This window comes from Falco punctatus (genome assembly GCF_963210335.1).
Source record: "Falco punctatus genome assembly, chromosome: 12".
In the NCBI taxonomy this organism is placed as follows: Eukaryota; Metazoa; Chordata; class Aves; order Falconiformes; family Falconidae; genus Falco; species Falco punctatus.
The window spans coordinates 28,478,022-28,497,307 of NC_137592.1; the positions used below are offsets into that span (position 1 = coordinate 28,478,022).

Genomic DNA, 19,286 nt, shown 5'->3' on the forward strand with positions numbered 1-19,286 from the left:
CCCCCAAGATAAAATGCTATCATGATGAAAGGAGCAATTCTCTTGCTGCCTTCCGTCTGCAGAATCTGTATAAGCTGGCCTCCACTTGAGGAGCCTTACCACTGCAATTATGTGAGTTAAGAGCTGAGTCTTTTGCTGACATAGTTATGCTGATAAAAGCCCTCGTTTAGCTATGGCTATACAGACATAGGCAGGAAGAGTGCATCTTTAACCTCACCAAGATACTCACAGCAAAAAAAAATATACCTCTACTATAGACAAGCCCTTAGGCTCAAAATATGTGAATGTAAAATCTCCCTTTGTGTGTTGCTTTTATTACAGGCCTCCGTGGAGTGCCTGTCATTGTAATTGTTGAGTAGCCTTTATATAACAGCAAAACAACAATATTTTCCAGCTAGTGAACACGCTCTGATATTTGCAACAGCAACTGACATTTCTTTCCAAATCAAAACCTGGGGAAAGAAATTTCTTGCCAGATGGGGTCCCAAACATCACTAGCTGTGTGTCCAGCACCTCCCAGTAATGTTAGCTGTAACAGACAGACGGTTCTTGTTAATCCTTTCTATTCAAAAAGAGGGCAGTAGCAATCTGTGCTGGTTGAACCTTACCGCTGAGGTGTGAAATGCCACATTCAGGTCAGTGGGTATTTGTTCCAACCCCCTCACTACGTTTTGCATGCAAAATGTAATTAACTCACTGTTGATTACTTTAACAGAATAACACAGTCCCCAGGCTTTAGTGGCCATGTCAGGGAGGCACTGGTCCTGATTAGGACTCCCAAATCCCACAAAAGTAAGTAGCAGTATCCAATAGGACTGGTTTGATGAAGATAATATTTAGAGGCAAGTAATTTAATGCACTACAAACTATCTAATAATTTTGATCTTTGTAACAGTTATCTAAAAGTCAGGAGAAAAATTCTTCAGGAGGACTGGAAAGTCCTGAAGATCCGAAGAAGGAAATTTCTCTAACCACAGGTGAAAGAAACAAGATGTCAGCTTTAGCATCATGTTCATTGCAAAAGGATCTAAGTTTTCAGTTTATTTTCTTTTTTAAAAAAGCTTGTTTTCCTCAACTTGTAAAATATATTAGAGGGAAAACATCTGTTTTGAAAAAAAAGTGTTGTCCCGTGTGTCCCCCCCCCCCCCCCGTGACACATTGCAAGATCTTGCTTTCTAATGCCTTGCAGGAACGAGTTTGATGATTCTTTCTGACACCCTAAAGCTCCAAGACTCTACAAAGAGGTAGTGAAAGTATTAAATAAATTACTTGGTCACTGTGGAAAATCATAGCCAGGGAGTCAGAACACCAGGAGCCTGAGGTTTCTATGGCTATTGTATGAGACAGACAGCTTCATCTTGTCACCCGTGTAGGATTGCAGTAGTATTTTCTTTTCTTCTTTTGAACAAATGGGCTCATGGCCAATTATTTACCAGACTCGCTTCTAGAAGTGTGGAAGCCACTTAGTTGTTGCAAAGCCTCAAACAAAGGTAGACAAAAGCTTTGCAAGAAGTCTCAGCCACCCCTATTGAGAATGGAGGCTGCTCAATATCTGAAGAACTGAACTCTTAGTCATCAAGAGACATAGTAAAATCTGAAATAATCTGCAGACTATTAGAGGACAAATAAAGCCTCTGGCTGGGAAGTTATTGAATGTTCAAGGATTTCCAGTATCCTGTTTCCTAGGTGCCATTAAAAAACCATGACCTTAAATTCCACAACTCAGCTCCCCCTGTGATACCATTACGTATACATGGCTGGACACAAAGAATGTGCCAGTTCTTACCTGACAGCGTATTGCTACACACTGTAGCATGTAAATTCATCTCTTGTCTGTTGACACAAGTCACCCTTCTTCAGCATCACTTTATTTAAACAACCATATGGTGTATGTTTGCATGTGTATTTGTACATAGAAAAAACTAGCTCCCCCAGTCAGCTGCTCATCCTGCAAACACTGCTCGTGCCCAAGGCACAGTGAGCAGCTGAGCACCCTGGCAAGGTGGGGGAGCCCGAGGGGTTTCCAGACAGCTGGCAGGGAAGGATGGGCCTGCACCCGCAGCACCGTGCCTGGGCACTGAGGCTGCTCCCTGGCTCCCTCCCAACCCTCCCAAGCTTATCGTGTGACGGGAAGCTGCTTGCTTTCATTTCTGGGTGCCTCCAATTTCCTCATGGATGAAACTTCCCTGCTTGGGAGCTGGGTGCAGCCAGCGCTCAGAGGCACGGCTGAGCCCGTCCTGCGGTATGTGTGTTTCCATTCCAGTGGCTTTGTCTGATGCCAAGTTGTTCCTCACATTGCCTAAATGTCCTGTCACCTTTGGTAACAGCCGTGGTTGGCAGCTGACCATTTCCTCACAGACTGGTGAGCTCACTGCTGCTTCAAACCTGTGTCAGAGACATTTACACGTCACTTAGGAACAGGCTGTTCTTCACCCACACTACAAAGGCCCTATATGCACTACAAAACAAACAAAATCAACCTGCCTACAACACTGTGGCCACTTTGCCCTGTTTAGTCTCGTCAAGGATGCAGAAGGGGCCTGGAGCCCGGGCTGATCTGCTCAGCTCTGCGAGGCAGGAGGGTGCTGCCCCTCAACCTGGCTGGTCCCCACAACAGACCCTGCCAAGTCAGGGCAAGCCCAGCAGGACTTCAAGCAACGCCTACAGCAAACTGGGCGCTCGTGAGATTTTTTTCTGAAACTTTTCTGTGTCCTTTTTATGTAGCTGTTGTTTCCTGGACTCGTATTGTTCAAGCTGTCTCATTTCGTTGCAGAAAATTGAATTGGATGGACCACTGGTAATGTCAGCTCAGCAAACAGCAGGCCCAGTGGCTAAAGGGAAGGGACAGGAATGGGGGAAGCAGAACCAGAACAGCAAAGTTTACCCCTTCTTGCCCTGCCACTTGCTGGCTTTTGTGTAACTGCAGGCAGGTCACTCAAACTTCCCACGTTTTAGTAAAACAGGGACACACCCCTGGAAAATATATCAAGGTCCTCAACAGGTGTGTCCACAGAGTGAAATGCGGGGATTACCCTTAAGTATTCATTGTTCAGATTTTAGAAGAGATTTGGCTTTACTACAGCATCCACAGTTTCAGGGTTGTCCTTAGAGGCCCAGCTGGGACCCCATCTCCAGTACTGTGATGGTGTGCAGTGTTGGCACAGTTCTGCAGTCAGTCACTTCTCTGTTCACTCTAGATTAATAAACCACATTTTTTTTAAACAGTCCCGCTTTTATGGGAAATTTTGGCCTGGTTAGTGCATTTTCAAATATATGTGGCCACCCATTTAAGGACAAAAAAAGGTTTCATATGGATATGGATAGGGGAGGATAGGATATCAATAGGATAATATATTGCTGGCCTGGCCCCATGCAAGAGCTCAGTTTAAAAATGTATGTGAACGCCATCCAGCAAAGCTGCCCAAAGGAAAGGTTTGCTGTTCTGTGGTCACTATTTAGGGATCGCTGATAGCACGTAGTCAAGTGCTAGGTAAAAGTCAGGCTATGCTGCAAAGCTAGATAAAATTACCTTTTTGTTAACAAACTGTGTAAAATTACCCAGTTTGCCTAACCTTGAACTCCTCCTGGTTTCTGGGGAGTTTATGTCCCAAATTCCTTGAACTATATAATAAGATGATTGCTATAATATTTTATTTCGGTTGTGTGCACATGAAATAGGGCGGACTGGTAATACACCAGAGACTGTGCAGAGCAGCAGCTGTTACACTTTCAAAGAGCATTACTGAGCTTTTTATAGTTGGCTGCAGTTGACATCACAGCTAAATAGAGTCTCACTCTAAAATATATTCCACCCAGTCTATGCAACCTTAAAGCCATGCATTGCTGGGAGGAGACAGTGTCACAGGAAGGAATGTAATGCCAGCATGGAAGTAAAAGCCTGGCGATGTTTTCCTCTTTTTCCTGCATCCATTAGAAATGCTCTTGGAAGACTTCTGCGGGAAGAGCAGCTGCCTCTGGAGAAGAATGACAGGGTAAAACCTCTCATCTTGGGACCCAGCATTCAAATCTGGCCCAGGTCAGCGGTGACCGGCAGCTGTAGTGACCTAGCGAGTAGGTAGCTCTCTCGGTGCCTCACAGGTGACTGCCCAGACCAAAAGAGGCTCAGTGCTCTGACACTGCTACCACGGGTGGCACCGTGATGCTGCTGGAACCTGGGTAAAAGCAGCTGTGCAGTAAAAACCATTGGTGAGGAGCATCACACCTCCAAGCCCCTTTATGGACTGGACCAGCAACTTCCAGAGCTTTCGAGAGGGTGCTTTGCACCATGCTCACTATTAAGAAAATAATGAAGCTGAGCTTGGGGGAAGCTTATCCAGGACTGGGGGGTAATGAGGATAATGGTCCCTGAGGATGACAGCTGCTGCTGCACAGACTTCCTCAGCAAAACCTCTGCATTGCCTTAGATCCTCGCAGCACGGCATGTTGCTGCCCTGAGGACCTTCTTCAGGAGCACGAGGGACAACAGTTTGGGAACAAGTCCCATAAACCTGAAGATGGGGACTCACCACCGATTCAGAGCAGCTCCTGCCTGTACTCTGCAATCTCTGTAGCTAACACAAGGGGATTAGGGACTAAGGAAAGAGTTTGGGCTAGGACAGCCCTCCACACTGCAATGCTCGGTGAACTCGCCTGGACTACTATAGCATGTACAAAGCCACGTGCTTCCCCTGCCTGCTAGAGAGATATGAGATGAGATATATGATGTGCTTCTTCCCTACGCCTGCCTGGCGTTTCTGCTCAGTTAGCAATGATGCCAGCCCATGGAGCTGAAATCACATGCACTAATCAAGTATTTTTCCCCCAAAGTATACAAATTGTTGCCCGTGTTCCTTTTCTCTTTCCATCGTCACATCTGTCAGCTGACAACAGATGTGTTGATACAAGAATCGGAGCAGCTGCTGTGACTGCTGTATCTAACTGGTTCTCTTCCACGTGGGATATTCGGAAGACACTTTTGGTTCAGTTTCTTTCAAGGCTGCTGCTCAGCGGCTGTCCTGTGTGATACAAGACAGGCAGATGAACGTACAATAAAACAGGGGAGGCTAAAATGCTGCTGAATAAAGGTTTAGTGCAGAGGTTTAACCAGTGCTGATAATATGAGGTCTAACTCCCCCAAATTCTACATCTACCCTGTGCTTGCATGTGTCTGAATATCTGTACTACTACTACATTGCCAGACATACTCCATATGAATGGCCTGCATTTTCTGAGGTACCTTTCACAACCTTACGTGCACTGTACCTCACCTCTGAGTCTGTGACTGAAGATTGTTTGATTTTTAGCTATGGTTTCTTCTGAGATCCTAAAAGACCTCATAGGGAAATATCGATGTCTTACTTTTCCCCGACCTGCTGTGTTTCATCTTGCAGGGACCCACTGTCCTGGCAAGAGGTCCATTTAAAAGGCCAGGCCAGGGATGTCTAGCCTACCTTCACCAGGAAAAGCTGCAAAATGTGAGGAGACGGTGCATCACCACAGTCTGAGCGCCTTCCCTGGGTGCTGGTTAGATGGCGTGCCAAAAACGTCATGAGTTACTGGCACAGCCCCTTTCACAATCTGCCACTGTTTACTGTCTCAAGGGTGTGATGGCACAATTGACCTTAAAACCGCATGGACACAAGCCTCCTCTGTGCTGGAAAATGCATCATGCTCAGAGCCAAGTGCATCGGCACATACTCAGCACAACAGCCAGGAACGATCAGCACTGCCTTCCCCCTTCCAAAACGTCAAACGAATTTCTGCTGAAACATGTGACACTGGCAACCACAGAAGTCCTCTCCAGCCTCGCCCCAAGGTTGTTACTGCCCTTTTTATACTAGGCTTCCACCTGGCACTTACGCAAGGGGACCAGCAGAGAGTGTCACACCATCTCCTCACCAAGGCACACACAGCTTATGTACTTCACACATGGCAAATGACAGCAGTGCCCCTAAAGCATCCCCACGATGTGACCAGTGCTGCCCTCTGCTCTTCTGTGCTGTGATAAAAACACAGTTCTAACAGCAAAATCTCTGTTGTAACAAGCGCTGCTTATTTTCTTCAGGAAGGAGGTGGAAAATAACACTTTGCTATATAACAACAGTCACCCCAGGAGTACTTGGCTTAGGCAGCCCACCAATAAATAGGTCTAATGGAGGCATTTTCTCACCAAAAAAGTGCCAGCCAAAGCATGTACCTCTTTTGCTTATTTGTGCTGTGCCTACTGGAGGCACTGCTAGCAAAGGTATTTTCCACTTAGCTTTCCCCTTCCTATTCATACCATGGTCAACTCCCAAATGGTCCAAACTTCACCCAGCAAAAAAAATTGCAATTATTTAAACTATGGCTATTCTGCAAGTGCTCCAAAGAGCACTTTGTGGCTCCTTTTTTCATGATTCATGATTTCTACATGCCTACATGGAGAAAACCAGCAACTTGGACCAACCGATGTAGAGAGGATTTCACAGGAGTAGCTCTCCTTTTGCTGTGAAGACAAAGTGCGTAAGTCCTTCCTACTGTGGGATGTGGTCCACAGTTTCTGCATCTGCTGAAAATACTGTCAAGAGTTTGAGAACTGACCCTGGGAAGTGTGGACAGAGAAAAGAGGTCAGGCAGACCTGCAATGACCCAGTCTTCCGCAGCTCTTTGTGCATACATATTTTACATGGTCCTAAGTAAAATTTCCATCTCAAACCAGCTTTTCCACTTTGGTTAGCCAAGGAATCTGCTGAAGCTGCATTGCTGCAAGATTAGATAAAGGCCTGAGGAGAAGGAAGCAGGCACCGATCCTGCTCTGGAATATGGATCTTCTAGGAACAACCCTGTGTGTCTCTGCCAGTGTGCCAGGGACTTTCCCTTCAGCAATGGGGCCACAGGCAAGTTTCGGTGGCATATATTGATATATATGTTTGGAGAGCCCAGGCCTGGCTGCACACTATTAATGGCAACTTCCTGCTGTGGAAAGCTGAAATGCAAAGACCTGTTTGAGATGAAGAAGGCCAGTGCTCACACACATCCAGGACACTTCGTTAGGCGGAGGAAAGAGCACAACGTACGGGGTTTGCTTCTGTGGGCCACTGTGTGGGTCTTCACATCTCACAGCTAGAATTTATCCTGGTCCCTGAAGCAAGAGAGTGCTCTGTGCAGGCAGTGGAAAGATTGCCATTTTTCTGAAGAGGTGCAAAATCAAGCTCTGTGGGCAGGGAGGGCCAGTCTTCAGTCTGTCAGGATTTTCAGTGTCAGCAGGTTCCCTGTTTCCCCTGGCCTGCTCTGCACATGCCAGGACTCCTGCTGCCTTATCTGATAAGAAATACAAAACACAGAGGAAGGACAGTTCAACCAAGAGAGATTAATCAAATAAAACTTATCTTCTCACTTCTGCCCTTTTACCCAACTTTTTCTATCTTGGCAAGATCTGAGGGAAATACAGCCTTTTTGAAATGCTAGAAAACCAAGAATGCTGCTGTGCTGGCACTGACCAAGACACACATGGTGTAAAACACCCAGGTGATGCTTTGATTGACGTGATATTGGGCCCAGTTTTGCAATTTCCAGACACTGTCATAAAGACTTTGTCTACAGCCTTGCATCAGGTATTTACAGCGAGCCAGAGGGTGGGGACAAAAGAGGGTAGCAGTGGTGGAACTGCAAATAGGGGAACTACACTGTGATGCTGCTGCACCCTTTATTGATCACTCAGCCTTGCAGCAAACTCTTGACACTCCTTTGTACCTTCTCTTACCTCAGAGACCTTAAGACAGCCTCCCAGGTGTGAAGATACGACAGCAAACAGCAAAAGAGGAAAAATGTGGTCTCGCAAAGATACAGGGGATGGCTAAGATGGCAGTAGAGCGCTGCTGCGATCACTGCCGCCTGGAGTCACTCTCGATCTGGGATTACAGTTGTCTCATTTGGAGTAATAAATGTATTTGCTTTTTGGCATGCGTCCAGCAGCAAGGAGAAACTTCCAGGGGGCGGGGAAGAAAAGCTGTCAAGGAGAAAAGTCTTAAATCCCCCAAGTAATATGTGTAAGACAAGCTTGGTCAAAAGCAAAAGAGAGGGGGAAGAATCAAGAGGACTAAAAGATAATGGAGAAAGAGATAAAAGTACCAATGAAAGGAAAGAGAGGAAGACCTTTAGACAACAAAGGAGAGGATTAGACTAAGGAGGTGACAAGGGTGCGCCCTTGACAAATGGGGCCAAAGTCAAATAGAAAAATAACCCTGCCAGAAATAAAAGGAGAGGAGCTGAGCTTGAATAATAGGGGAAGAAAAACAGCTGCCATAGAAAATGAGGACGAGAGTAAGAGGCATTTTGAAGGTCTGGGGCAAGAGCTGAGGAGGGCAGCCCGGGGGGGCACCAGTCCCGGGTGGAGGGCAGGGATGTGCCCTAGAGGGTGTGTTGTGGAGGTGAGTGAGGCAACGTGCAGGATGGTATTGGACAGCTTATCTGGGGTGGCCAAAGGACAGGATAGTGGGGGAGGAAGATGGAGATACTTTTCTATGCAAATGCGTGGAGCTTCTCTATGAGTCAGACACCAGAAAACCATGCTGTGGGCTTACAGAAATTGGGATAACCCACAGAAATAATGCCTGCTGGGTTCATTCTTTTTCTTTTCTTCAGTGCGATTTTAAATAGCAAAGAAATATGAGTCAATTCATGCATGGAAGCGAATAGCTTCGTCAAATGGCATAGTAACCACTGCACTCACCAGCTATGATCACCCAAAACTGCAAATCCCCAACTCAGGTGGAACTTCCCACCTTCCATCTACGTGTTAAAGCTGAAAATCTTCCAGGCCGTACAGAGGCCTGAATATCTTTGAAATGAAACATCCTAGAAAAAAATGCTAGAGCAAACCAAAATGGTTTTGTTGCAAGTGCCATGATACACAAGAGACCAACAGTCCCTTGTCTCCAAAACTAATAAGAAAAGAAGCTAGGAAATATTTAGAATGAATGATAAGACTGAAGCCAGAGCACCAGCCTTGGCACATGCCTGAGCAGCGGCAGGGAAGTGCAGGGAAGCCAGCTGAAGAAATTGCAAGTCAAGTCAACACTACTCAGAGAGGGAAGACTTGTGGCGTGTAAGAGTACCAGAGCAGCCAGGGGCAGAGAAAAATAGTGGATCTGTGTTCGTATCCTAACAAGCATCCAACCTGATGGGAAGGTTCTGGTTCTGTGTATTGCTTTCTGGTTTTGAACCGTTGGAGCAAAACTCGCTTCACATTTGGACCCTTTTCTCAATAACCATGAGACATAAGCTTTAACAAAAAAAAAAAAGAAGAAGAAAAAAAGTGAAATCCTCATAAAAATCTATTAATTTCAGCACTCAGACAGATGCCAAACACTGCAAGACAGAAACAGAGAATCTTATGCCTGTCATTTGCTAAGCTGGGGGAGAAGTCATCCATCCCACGTGCAGGGGGTGAGGGGAAGGCTTTAGGAGCCTGCCAAGAAATGGTACAAAACAATGCCTTAACACTGCTTGCTAAGGCCAAGGAGCCTGATAAAGGAAGAGAGGGGACTGTTTGGAGCTTTTCTTTCTGTTATTCAGTGCTATTAAAAGAGGATGTGGCCCTTCTGCTTATCACCCTGTCCTCCCCACCAGCCCTACTGTGGGAGCATGCTGGAAGGCTGCCTCTCCTAAGGAGGTACTGTACGAAAAGGAGGTAAACAGGGTCCTGTCTTTTCCTTAAGCTCTTCCATCCTTATCTTTTTTTTTTTTTTCCCATCTGCAGAGATAGAGCTTTTTCCTTTGTTTGTACAGTGAATTAATTAAACATTGCTGGGACTTCAGACAACCCAGTAATTTTATATATACAACCACCTGCATCAACAGTTGTTATAAAATTCTTCATTAAAGAAAATATCTCTAGGAATGGGGTATGACCTTGTTCAGAGCATGCAAGTAACCAAAGCAACATGATGTGCTCTATTAAATAAAAGCTTTAGGTTCTCTCACAGTACCACCTGCTATAAAATCAGAGAGGGCAGAGAGATAAATTGCAACGAGGAATTGGTTAAGCCTAGCGCTTGCTGCCACAGCAATCTTTGTGGGACTGCCCACTCGCTGCAGAAGCAACACTGAGAGTCAGGTACACACATCCTGCTGTTCTCAGGGTGTCTCAAAACTCAAAGGCAGGCTGAGGTTTAACAGTGTCTAAATTCAACCCTAAATATCCCCTGCCCTTTCAACCAGTGTCTCCAGGTAGCTTCCTCCCTATTGCCCTTGCCTTTCCCTCTTCCCACCCCCACTGTTTGCTCTTATCTCCCTCCCACTCCCCAGTCTTCCCCCTTCTCTCCCTCAGAAGGTAGGGAGCCAGCTGCCAGCCATCAGACAGTCTGCTCTTGCCCCTTTGCTACACCTGGGTCCCCTCTGAACGGGGCGTCTTGCCCCAAATCTGTTCCTGTCGGGATTTAGCAAATGCAGCCCCTTGATCTTTTCATATGCATTTGCTAGGTTCTTACGCCTCCCCCACGGCTGCTTACTTCAAGGCTTTCTGTGTGTCTGAAGCTCTTATCAACTCCTCAGAACAGAATACACGAATGCACCACCAGGTCTTGAAGTCATGTCTCACACCTCTCAGGAAATGGCTTATCCCACCAAGTCACATCCCCCTCCTAAGCACAGGGCTAAACTCACAAGATACTATTAGTTCCTTGTTGCCAAAAATAAAGAGACACAGCAGTTTTAATTTTCAAAGGAAAATAGATCATGCATATATAGATGTCATCAGATCCTAGCCAAGCAAGACAGTCATCTTTCAGAAAGAACACAACCGCTTGGCACTTGGCATTTATTGTAACCCTGGGGAAGATCTGCGCACAGAGCTGTTGGGCAAGACTGGCCCTTTGGGATCTGGAATCACTGGTAGCCCAGCAGCTGGGCCCTGCTGCCCGAGCAGTGTCCTGCCTCCCTGTGCTGGTTTCAGCTGGGGTAGAGTTAATATTCTTCTTAGTAGCTGGTGCAGTGCTGTGTTTTGACTGCGGTGTGAGAATAATGTTGATAACACACTGATGCTTTTAATTGTTGCTAAGTAATGTTTATACTAAGTCAAGGACTTTTCAGGGTTCTCATGAGCTGCCAGTGAGAGGGCTGGAGGGGCACAAGAAATTGGGGAGGGACACAGCCAGGACAGCTGACCCAAAGTGGCCATACCATACAGCATCATGGTTGGTATATAAACTGGGGGGAGTTGGCTGGGGCCTGCCGATCGCTGCCAGGGGACTGGCGGGGCATCAGTCAGCAGGTGCTGAGCAATCGCATTGTGCATCACTTGGTTTCTTTTCTCCCTTCCTCCGGCTTTTATTCCTCTCCCCTTCTCCCTCCTTTTCATTATAATTGTTACTATTATTCTTATTATTTTATTTGAATTATTAAATTGTTCTTATCTCAACCCTTCAGTTTTACATTTCTTCCCGATTCTCCTCCCCATCCCTCTGGGGAGGGAGGCGAGCCGCTGCATGGTACTTAGTTACTGGCTGGGGTTAAACCACAGCAGATTGATGTCACCAGGCTCTGACAGTTCTCCAGTGCGATGGGTTCCATCACATATTTCTTACCTGTTCCATCACATATTTCTTACCTGTAGGCACAAAAGCCCTGAAAGGGGTTCAGCCCAGGTCACGGGTCAGTGTGTTCAGGATACTGCGGCCGCAGTGCCGTGGGTCACGCTCTCAGCCTCACAACAGGGGCAGCACCGCTCTCCCCTTCTCTCCACAGCCCCGGTGCCCAGGCGCCTGCTGCCAACTGGGACAGCCTGGAGCATGGCCAAGTCATGCTTCTGACCTTGTAGCAAACACTGGATCCACCTCGCTGTCTCACAGGTGGAGGCGAGCCTGAGGGTGAGAGACAAATACGGCTATTTGAGTTTTCCAGGTGGTGAAGCCAAGGCACAGAAGTCAGCATTTTGCCTGGGACCACACAAGAGACCAGAGATGGAGCTGTGAATGGAGCGGCATCCTCAGCCTGCGGCGCTTTGCAAAGAAGTCACCGTGCTGATCACACCCACCGCACACGTGCAATGGGAATGGCACAGCCCTAAGTGTGAGCGTGCCATCGTCCATCCTTCTGAGAGGCAGGAGGAGCCCTCTACATCAAATACACTCCTTGGGCTGACCAGGAAGGCAAACCCCCGCTTCTCTGTAGTGTGCTGGTATGCTCAGGGATGCTGGGATCTGTTCTGGGACTCCCCTAGGAGCAGAGGATGATGTGCAGGGTGAAGCAGCGAGGACCTTCCCAGCACCCTGCCGGGACTGTAGCGAGGAGGAGCTCTCAGGGACACAGCTGAACATCCAAGATGGACAGGCAGCTCCAGTCTCTCAAGAATACACTTCAAGGCATCTGCAAACTATGCTGAAGCCAGGACTATACGCAGCTCACCTTCTCAAAGGCTTCTTTGTTATAGCCATGAGGGCTAGAAAGACAAACACCATGAAATGATAACTTTAAATTAAAAACATGACATCACTGTGAGATCTCAGAACTCTACCTAAAAGCCTGCATATGCCTCAATATATAGATCTCAGTGTACGTACATTGGGAAGACCTGATAAACCTCTAAAAGCATTCAGAGGCTGTAAAGAGCTTTGTCACAGTGACTAGAAGCAATCACAGGGAAATTAAGCATTCACCTAAAGATTTCCTCTTAGGCAGAATGCAAAACCCTCAAAACCTAAGCCTAGCATGCATTAATGATCTTTGCTATCAGGGCCCTGCTAAAGGAGCTGGAAATTATACAGCATTTTCATGCCAGCAGAAGCTCTGGAGCAAATGTAGTTATGTATAAAATCATAAAAATGTGTCTGGTCTGCAATTAGTTTTATTTGTGAGATAGTTATACAGGCATTGCTTCTTCAATATAGCTTAAACTTAAGCTAAGTCTTAACTGCAAAAATGTGGGTTTGTTTTTTCTTAAACTTTCTAGTTAAGGAATTCGGGGGTGTGAGACCACTGTTCCCTTTTTGGTCAGTCTCCCAATACAAGCTTTGAACCTGCTGGCCAGTTTCAATTAAAAATGATGTAGGAATCGAGATCTCCAAACTACCAGGTCTTTGCAAGTTTAGTCAGGTAGACAAGAGACCACTAAATTTGTGCTACTAAAAGCTTCAGTCTTGGGTTTAGACACCAGAGAATTCACGTTAAAGACAAAAATAATAAGCTTTGCTGGAATGAAAAAACCCCGTGCAAGAGCTGTCTCCCTGCAGAGTCCTAGAAGGAGCGGAGTGCTGTGACAAGCCAGAGGAGTCTGAACACAGCGAAGGCCGTACTAGTGGTTACAAACCACTGCGCAGTGAAAGCCCTCGTGCCTCATCCCCTCTGGGACTGAGCAGCAGAACTGCTCGCATGTGTTAGTTACCTAAAGGGGTGCGTTTGTTTTGGCAGCAAAGACACGACTGAATGTCACACTGCCGCCCACTCTTGCCATGCATTTTGAGATGCTTCCCAAGCCCCGGCTCCTCTAGTCACGTAAGGCAGGATCTTAATCTGCACGTTTAAAAGATGATGTTGTGGCCCCCAGCAGCCTGAGAGAAGCTCCCTGGCTTGATATGCGAAGGGCTAAGTAGCCAGCAGGCCAGCAAACTGCACAGGGCCCATCTCCCCTTTCTACTCCAAAACTTACTGTTTCAGAGCCTGTCTTATCCTCGCTGGATGCTCAGAGCTGGCAGCGGTGACATGATAGCGTGTTCTCCACCTGAAGCTTTTAAAACTGTGTTCTCATTGCAGCTGCAAGTACATTTTGCATTGTGAGAGCCCCTCGGCACAGGCACCTCAGTGTAGAGGTACCCCCAGCATGGACAAAAGCACAAGGAGTTTCTCTTGAGAAATACAGCGAAGGTCACTGTGAGCAGCTCCTGAAGCAGGCAGTAAGCTCTGCTATCCGCACAAGGTAGCCTGCTCTTCCCTCGGAGGCAGCTACCTCAATTTTCACCATCTCAGTTTCAAATAGCAAGCCACTCCTGGACTTATTAGCTGTGTCTTGAGGGAAGAAGTAAAAATCCCCCTTTGTGCCTAGACAGGACACAAATAAAAGCAAGTATGCAAAATAGGAAGGGACGAAAGTCTGATTGTCTTCCTAAATGCCTCCAGCCCTTACCCAGGTATAACTCCATGCAGATGCTGGCACCGGCAAGGCACTGGAAACCTCCTTGTCAGACGACAAGGGGCACAGCAGGATGCAAAGCTTCTCGCTAGGGAGGGGAAACTCTGCCAAATCCAGACACAGTGCTTTTTTCTTGCTGCAGGAGGCATACTGCAGTACCTCGCAGGCATCGCTTTTAGCACGTCGGTGGGATGACACTCTGTGGGAGCTGCAGAGAGGTGTGCCAGCGTTGGGAGGGGGGAGAACTGGCAGAAAGCAAAGAGCTGTCTTTCATGCCGTCCTGCTTGCCTAGGAGGAGGCAAAAGCCTCCTACTCTGATCTCCAGCTAACAGCACACTCCTTTACGATTAGAGAGCACCGTCCCCCTTGCCTTTCTGTAATGTTAGATCCCTTTCAAACCAAGCCAATACAGCAGGGCAGCCACCAGGATCCCACAGAGGAAATCAGCGTGTGATGCTTTGAGCAACGGGAAAGGGAAAATAGGATTCCTGGGCTCTGGTCTCGCCCCAGAATTGCTCTGCTTTCGTGTCCAGCACATACTGCTAGTGTGCAGAAGAGGACTCATCACCAAGATATGTCAACCCACCCAATTAGCCAGCCAGCCCAGGAAAGGAAAGCAGAGGGAGCGGAAGTAAACGGTGGCCAGCACCAAAGGTGTGTGGTCAGGCAGCGCGGCCAGGCCTGCCCACGGCTGCCTCAGCCGCTCGTGCGTAAGCTGCGGGAACGTCTGCTAGAAGATGCAACCATCTGCAGATGGGTGATGTGGTGACTGAGCGTGAACCCCATAGCCTGAAGCCCATGTGTGCAAATACTGGCTGCATTAAGGGCACCGACTGCTTTGTCCACGTGGTTCAGTCACAGTAGCACAGGTGTTCCCAGCCCGTTTGATAGAGCTGCAAAACACAGGCTTCCTTCTCCCTTCCCAGAACTGGAGATCAAACTGCACTCATACACAAGATGTACTGCAATGAAGTTTAGCGTGCAGAAGTTATGTTTCCTCTACTGTAACATAATGGACTTTATTTTCTCTTTTTAATAGTCTATGAATATTACACCCGTATCTCTTAATAAAAGCTTCCAGGCCTGGGAAACATCTCCATTCATTTCCTCACCAGGGGAAGCACGTTAGGTGCTGTTACAAGGTCCCTATTGGAACACCTCTGGTACTGTAAAGTGCAAGGGAACTGAGGCGGCTTTTGGCCCACAGAGATCAAAGAGCCAGCCCATTTCCAGATTTATGAGTTGGGAATAGGTCTATTAGCTCCCAGTACTCACTCTTTCCTGAGTATGGATTCAATATACATTGATAAAGCCGTTGCCCTGATGGGAAGTCTGACACGGAAAACCACCATGCTCCTGGGCAGCCTGTCCTTTTCGTCCCCATCTAGCTCAGCGTCACATCCAGGTGGTGGCAGCCCCTAGAAGCAGCCCCAGATGGGATTCCCCAGTTTCCCTCCTGCTCCACCTGGCAGTGCCCTGTTGCTTGCACAGCTGTCCCAGGGTTGCTGGTGACCCATGGGCGAGGAATCCCAGATCTGGATAAAAATAATAAGTTACTGTACAGTGAATTTAATTTGGACTAGTTCCCTGATCACACTGCATGGACTCGCACGTGGCTTAGCAACCCACTCAGCTACTAGGAAAGCAGCAGGATGGGGGTGAAGAGTGGGGCGCCTGCGGTACCAGCAGCTACTTGAGCCTGGGGTGCTGCTGCTGTGAGTGGCACGTGTACATGTGTGAGAATAACATGTTTCCCTGAAAAGCTGCATGCTCTGTCTGGCGCACTTAATCCACCTCAACCAAATCCTAGGAACTAAAGTCAACGTCCCTACAAGGGCATCATTCAAAGCAGGATTAAATCCTTCAGAAACCTAAAGGATGTCACATCTCTATCCTGCATTACACAGGAAAGAAACCTCTGCTTACGCTTTTCAGCAAACATTACGCAATGTAAAACAGAGTAAAATAGTTGTCACATAAATGTAATATGGACTAATTCTCTTTTGGTGCCACCTGTGGCATCTTCTAAATCTGTACAGAGTCTGCAGAGTAATTCAACCCTCCCCAAGTCTTTTATTAAAAACTGAAAATAAGGCTGCCCAGGCTTTCTGGATCACCGCTCACCTGCGCCCTTCCACACCATCGTGCCCTCCCATTATGCTGCTGACGGAGAATGTGCCCAGGGCTCGTGTCTCTGACCACCGGCTGCAGGCTGCGATTTCGGGAACAGATGACCTAGAAACTTCACGAATGACAGCACCTGCATCGCTGCGTGCGTAAAAGCAAAAAGGTACAAACACTTTAGGAATAAAACCTTCAAAAATGGCTTTTAACAATCAAGACACCGATTTTTGTACAAAGTCATTTTGCACAGGAGACAGTCCTGCGGTTGTCACCAGACGGTAAGGCCAAAGGAGGACAGACCCTTCCGAAGATGTATCCTGTTGGAGCGCACGGGCAGCCTTCTGGCGTGAGGCCTCCTCAGTTACGGCAGCAGCATTGGGCTGGTGGGTGGGTGGGAAAGGTGATGGCTCCATCGTCTGCCCCTGCCCCGAACGAGCCGCTGGGGCCCTGCAGGTGCGGTTAACCCGCATCTTAAGGAAGGTATTTCTGTAGCAGCCGCCGGCGCAGGAGGCCATGCACCGGCCGCACAGCCCGCAGCCAAGCGCCGCAAACGGGGCGGCCACGGGAAGGGGTAACTCGTCTACCTGGAGCCTGACACTGTGCGAGACCCCTCAGTGGCAAAGCGGGCAGGAGCTGGCCGACACGCCTCTCCCCGGCGGCTCCCGGGGGCCGACCCCCCTCCCCGTGCCAGCCCCGGTGTTGCACCGCGTCCGGGAGCGCCCCAGCGGCGGGCCAGGCCCCTGCGGGTGGCGACCTGTCCCCACCGACCTGGCCCAGGGGCACGCGTGGGGCCGGGGCGGGCTGCGGGGCGCGGCGGGGTGCCCGCAGCCCCCTGCCCACCTGGCCGTGCCGCCGCCCCCGGATCCCCCGCCCCCCGCCCCGGCTATAAAGGGCGGCGGGGCGACCCGGGCCCCTCCTGGCCCGCTGCCATGGCCGCGCTGCGCTTCGGGGGGCCGCCGGCGGAGCGACCCGCCTTCCCCGCCGGCAGGTGGGCGGGGGGCGGCGGGGGGCCCGGCCCGGCCTCGCCCGCCCTCAGCGCGCTGCCCCCGGCGGGCCGGGCCGGGGGGGCGGCGGAGCCGTCGGAGGGGGCGCCGGCGGCCTCGCAGCGTCGTAAGCGGACCAGCTTCACGGCGGCGCAGCTGGAGACGCTGGAGCTGGTCTTCCGGGACACCATGTACCCCGACATCTACCTGCGGGAGAAGCTGGCCGACGCCACGCAGATCCCCGAGTCCCGCATCCAGGTGAGGGCGCCGGGCCGCGCCGCGCCCCCCGGGCCGCCCCCGCCCGCCCTCACCCGCCTCTCTCCCCCAGGTCTGGTTCCAGAACCGGCGGGCCAAGTGCCGCCGCCAGCGGGGGCCGCCCCGGCCCGGCCCCGCGGAGCCGCCGCCCGGCCACCCGCGGCCGCCCCGCTTCGCCGCCCCGCAGCGGCCCCGCTACGCGCTGGCCCAGCGCCTCCAGCCCAAGGAGGGGGGCTCGGGCCCCTACGCGTGGCCGCCGGCCGCCGCCTTGCCCCCCGGCCCCGGCGGCTGCCTGCCCGGCCAGCCCGGGGGCGCCCCGGCCGCCTCCCTGGCGGGGGGCAGGCCCTGCCCGCCGGCCCGCGCCCTCTGCGGCCAGTACTCGCCCGTCTCGGACGCCGAGGACACCAGCGGCTACTCGGAGTCGGGCTCGGAGTGGGAGGAGACGGGCCTGGGCGCCTTCTGCGCCCTCTGAGCCCCGGGGGGGTGTCAGAGCCACGGCCCCGCCACCTCACCCCGGCTCGGCCACTGTTGCACTTTATCCGGTAGTAACTGATTTTTACCTATTTATTGGAAGAAGATACAGGTCAGCTCCGTCAGCTGCGGGCATCTTTGTACACTGTATGTAAAGATTCCCACGAGCGTGTTTTTGTATTTCTATTTAACCTTCTTTAGCCAAAAAGCTAACCAAATCCACCGTGGGGGCGGGTCTTGGGAAACTTGGGACAGTTGGGGTGGTCTGTTGGGACTTTTTGACTGAGGAGGAAAAAAAAATAATAAATAAAGGTTTACATTTTTGCTTTACTCGTGTGCGTACCTGAGACAGGGTTTCTTACCCCAGCAGGGTAAGGGGCCATCCCCCATCCCAGCCGCAGGTTCTTCCCTGGAGAGCAGTGGCTGTGGTTCGGGTGGACCTGGAGGACAGGTGACACCAACTGCCTTAAGCCTTTAGATCTGCTCTAAACAACCACCCCCCTCCCTGAAGGAAAATGCAAGTTCATGGCGCGAGGAGCACGGCCCCAGACCCTTGTCCTGCTCAGACAAAAGCCCCAACTCTGCCTCTTCAGCCAAGTTTAACCACAGACACGTGGGAGCGTTTTGTGAAGGCGGTAAAGGTGCTTTAGCTTTGAACTTGAGTGTTGGGGACTACACCGAGGCTGTTCCATGATAGTACTGGGCTGAATGGCTCTCTACTGAGGATGAATATGGAATCATTTAGGTTGGAAAAGACCCTTAAAATCATTCAGTCCAACCATTAACCCAGGACTGCCGAGTCCACCGCTGAACCCTGCCCTGAGCACCGCACCTGTATGTCTTAAGTGTCTCCAGGGACAGTCGCTCCCCTGGGCAGCCTGTTCCCCTGTTTGACCACCTTTCAGTGAAGAAATTTTTCCTAATATCCAACCTACGCCTCCCCCGGCGCAACTTGAGGCCGTTCCCTCTTGTCCTGTAGCCTGTTATCTGGGAGAGGAGACTGGCCCCCGCCTGCCCCCAACCCTCCTCCTCTCCAGGCTGAGCACCCCCGGCTCCCCCCACCGCTCCCTGCAGGATTGTGCCCCAGCCCCTCAGCATCCCTCTGGCCGTGACGGGCCCAGCATTCGGCACGGGGGGGACAATCGCTGGCCCCGCTGGCTCTGACACTAGCCAGGGCACTGCTGGCCTCCTTGGGCACACCAGGGGCAGCCAGTGAGCCCTGGGGACACCCCTGTGCCCAGTGCCAGCGGGTTGCAGCTCCGTGTGCTTTGTGCCCCATGCAGCACGCGCCCAGCTGTCCACAGTCCTTCCCTCACCTGCAGAGTGGGTCACCCTGTCACAGGAGCAGG

General features: G+C 50.1%; 2 protein-coding genes across 4 annotated transcripts; one reads left to right on the forward strand and one right to left on the reverse strand.

Annotated features, from left to right (window-relative positions):
- Positions 1 to 1,849: 1,849 nt before the first annotated feature.
- LOC308072216 (uncharacterized protein) lies at positions 1,850 to 16,743 on the reverse strand (the record flags this gene model as incomplete). Of its 3 annotated transcripts, XR_013931581.1 has the most annotated exons (4): positions 1,850 to 9,262; positions 11,588 to 11,840; positions 16,229 to 16,372; positions 16,529 to 16,743. XR_013931581.1 is itself a non-coding variant. In XM_080408774.1 (3 exons), the coding sequence occupies 3 exons, from the start codon at positions 16,741 to 16,743 to the stop codon at positions 11,642 to 11,644; spliced, it is 558 nt and encodes a 185-aa protein (XP_080264900.1). In that variant the 3' UTR covers positions 1,850 to 11,641. The 3 variants fall into 3 exon arrangements, 2 of the variants coding, with proteins under 2 accessions (XP_080264900.1, XP_080264901.1); XM_080408774.1 differs by having other exon boundaries at positions 1,850 to 11,840; XM_080408775.1 differs by having other exon boundaries at positions 1,850 to 12,418.
- MIXL1 (Mix paired-like homeobox) lies at positions 15,484 to 18,267 on the forward strand. The gene is made up of 2 exons (XM_080408773.1): positions 15,484 to 17,469; positions 17,540 to 18,267. Exons 1-2 carry the CDS (start codon positions 17,158 to 17,160, stop codon positions 17,936 to 17,938), a joined length of 711 nt encoding a protein of 236 aa, XP_080264899.1. The 5' UTR covers positions 15,484 to 17,157; the 3' UTR covers positions 17,939 to 18,267.
- Positions 18,268 to 19,286: the final 1,019 nt, after the last annotated feature.

Excerpts from the sequence above, each read along its gene's own strand:
- MIXL1 (XM_080408773.1), top strand. The coding sequence starts at position 17,158 with ATGGCCGCGCTGCGCTTCGGGGGGCCGCCGGCGGAGCGACCCGCCTTC. Across the intron at positions 17,470-17,539 it reads TCCCCGAGTCCCGCATCCAG|GTCTGGTTCCAGAACCGGCG; the intron begins GTGAGGGCGCCG and ends TCTCTCCCCCAG.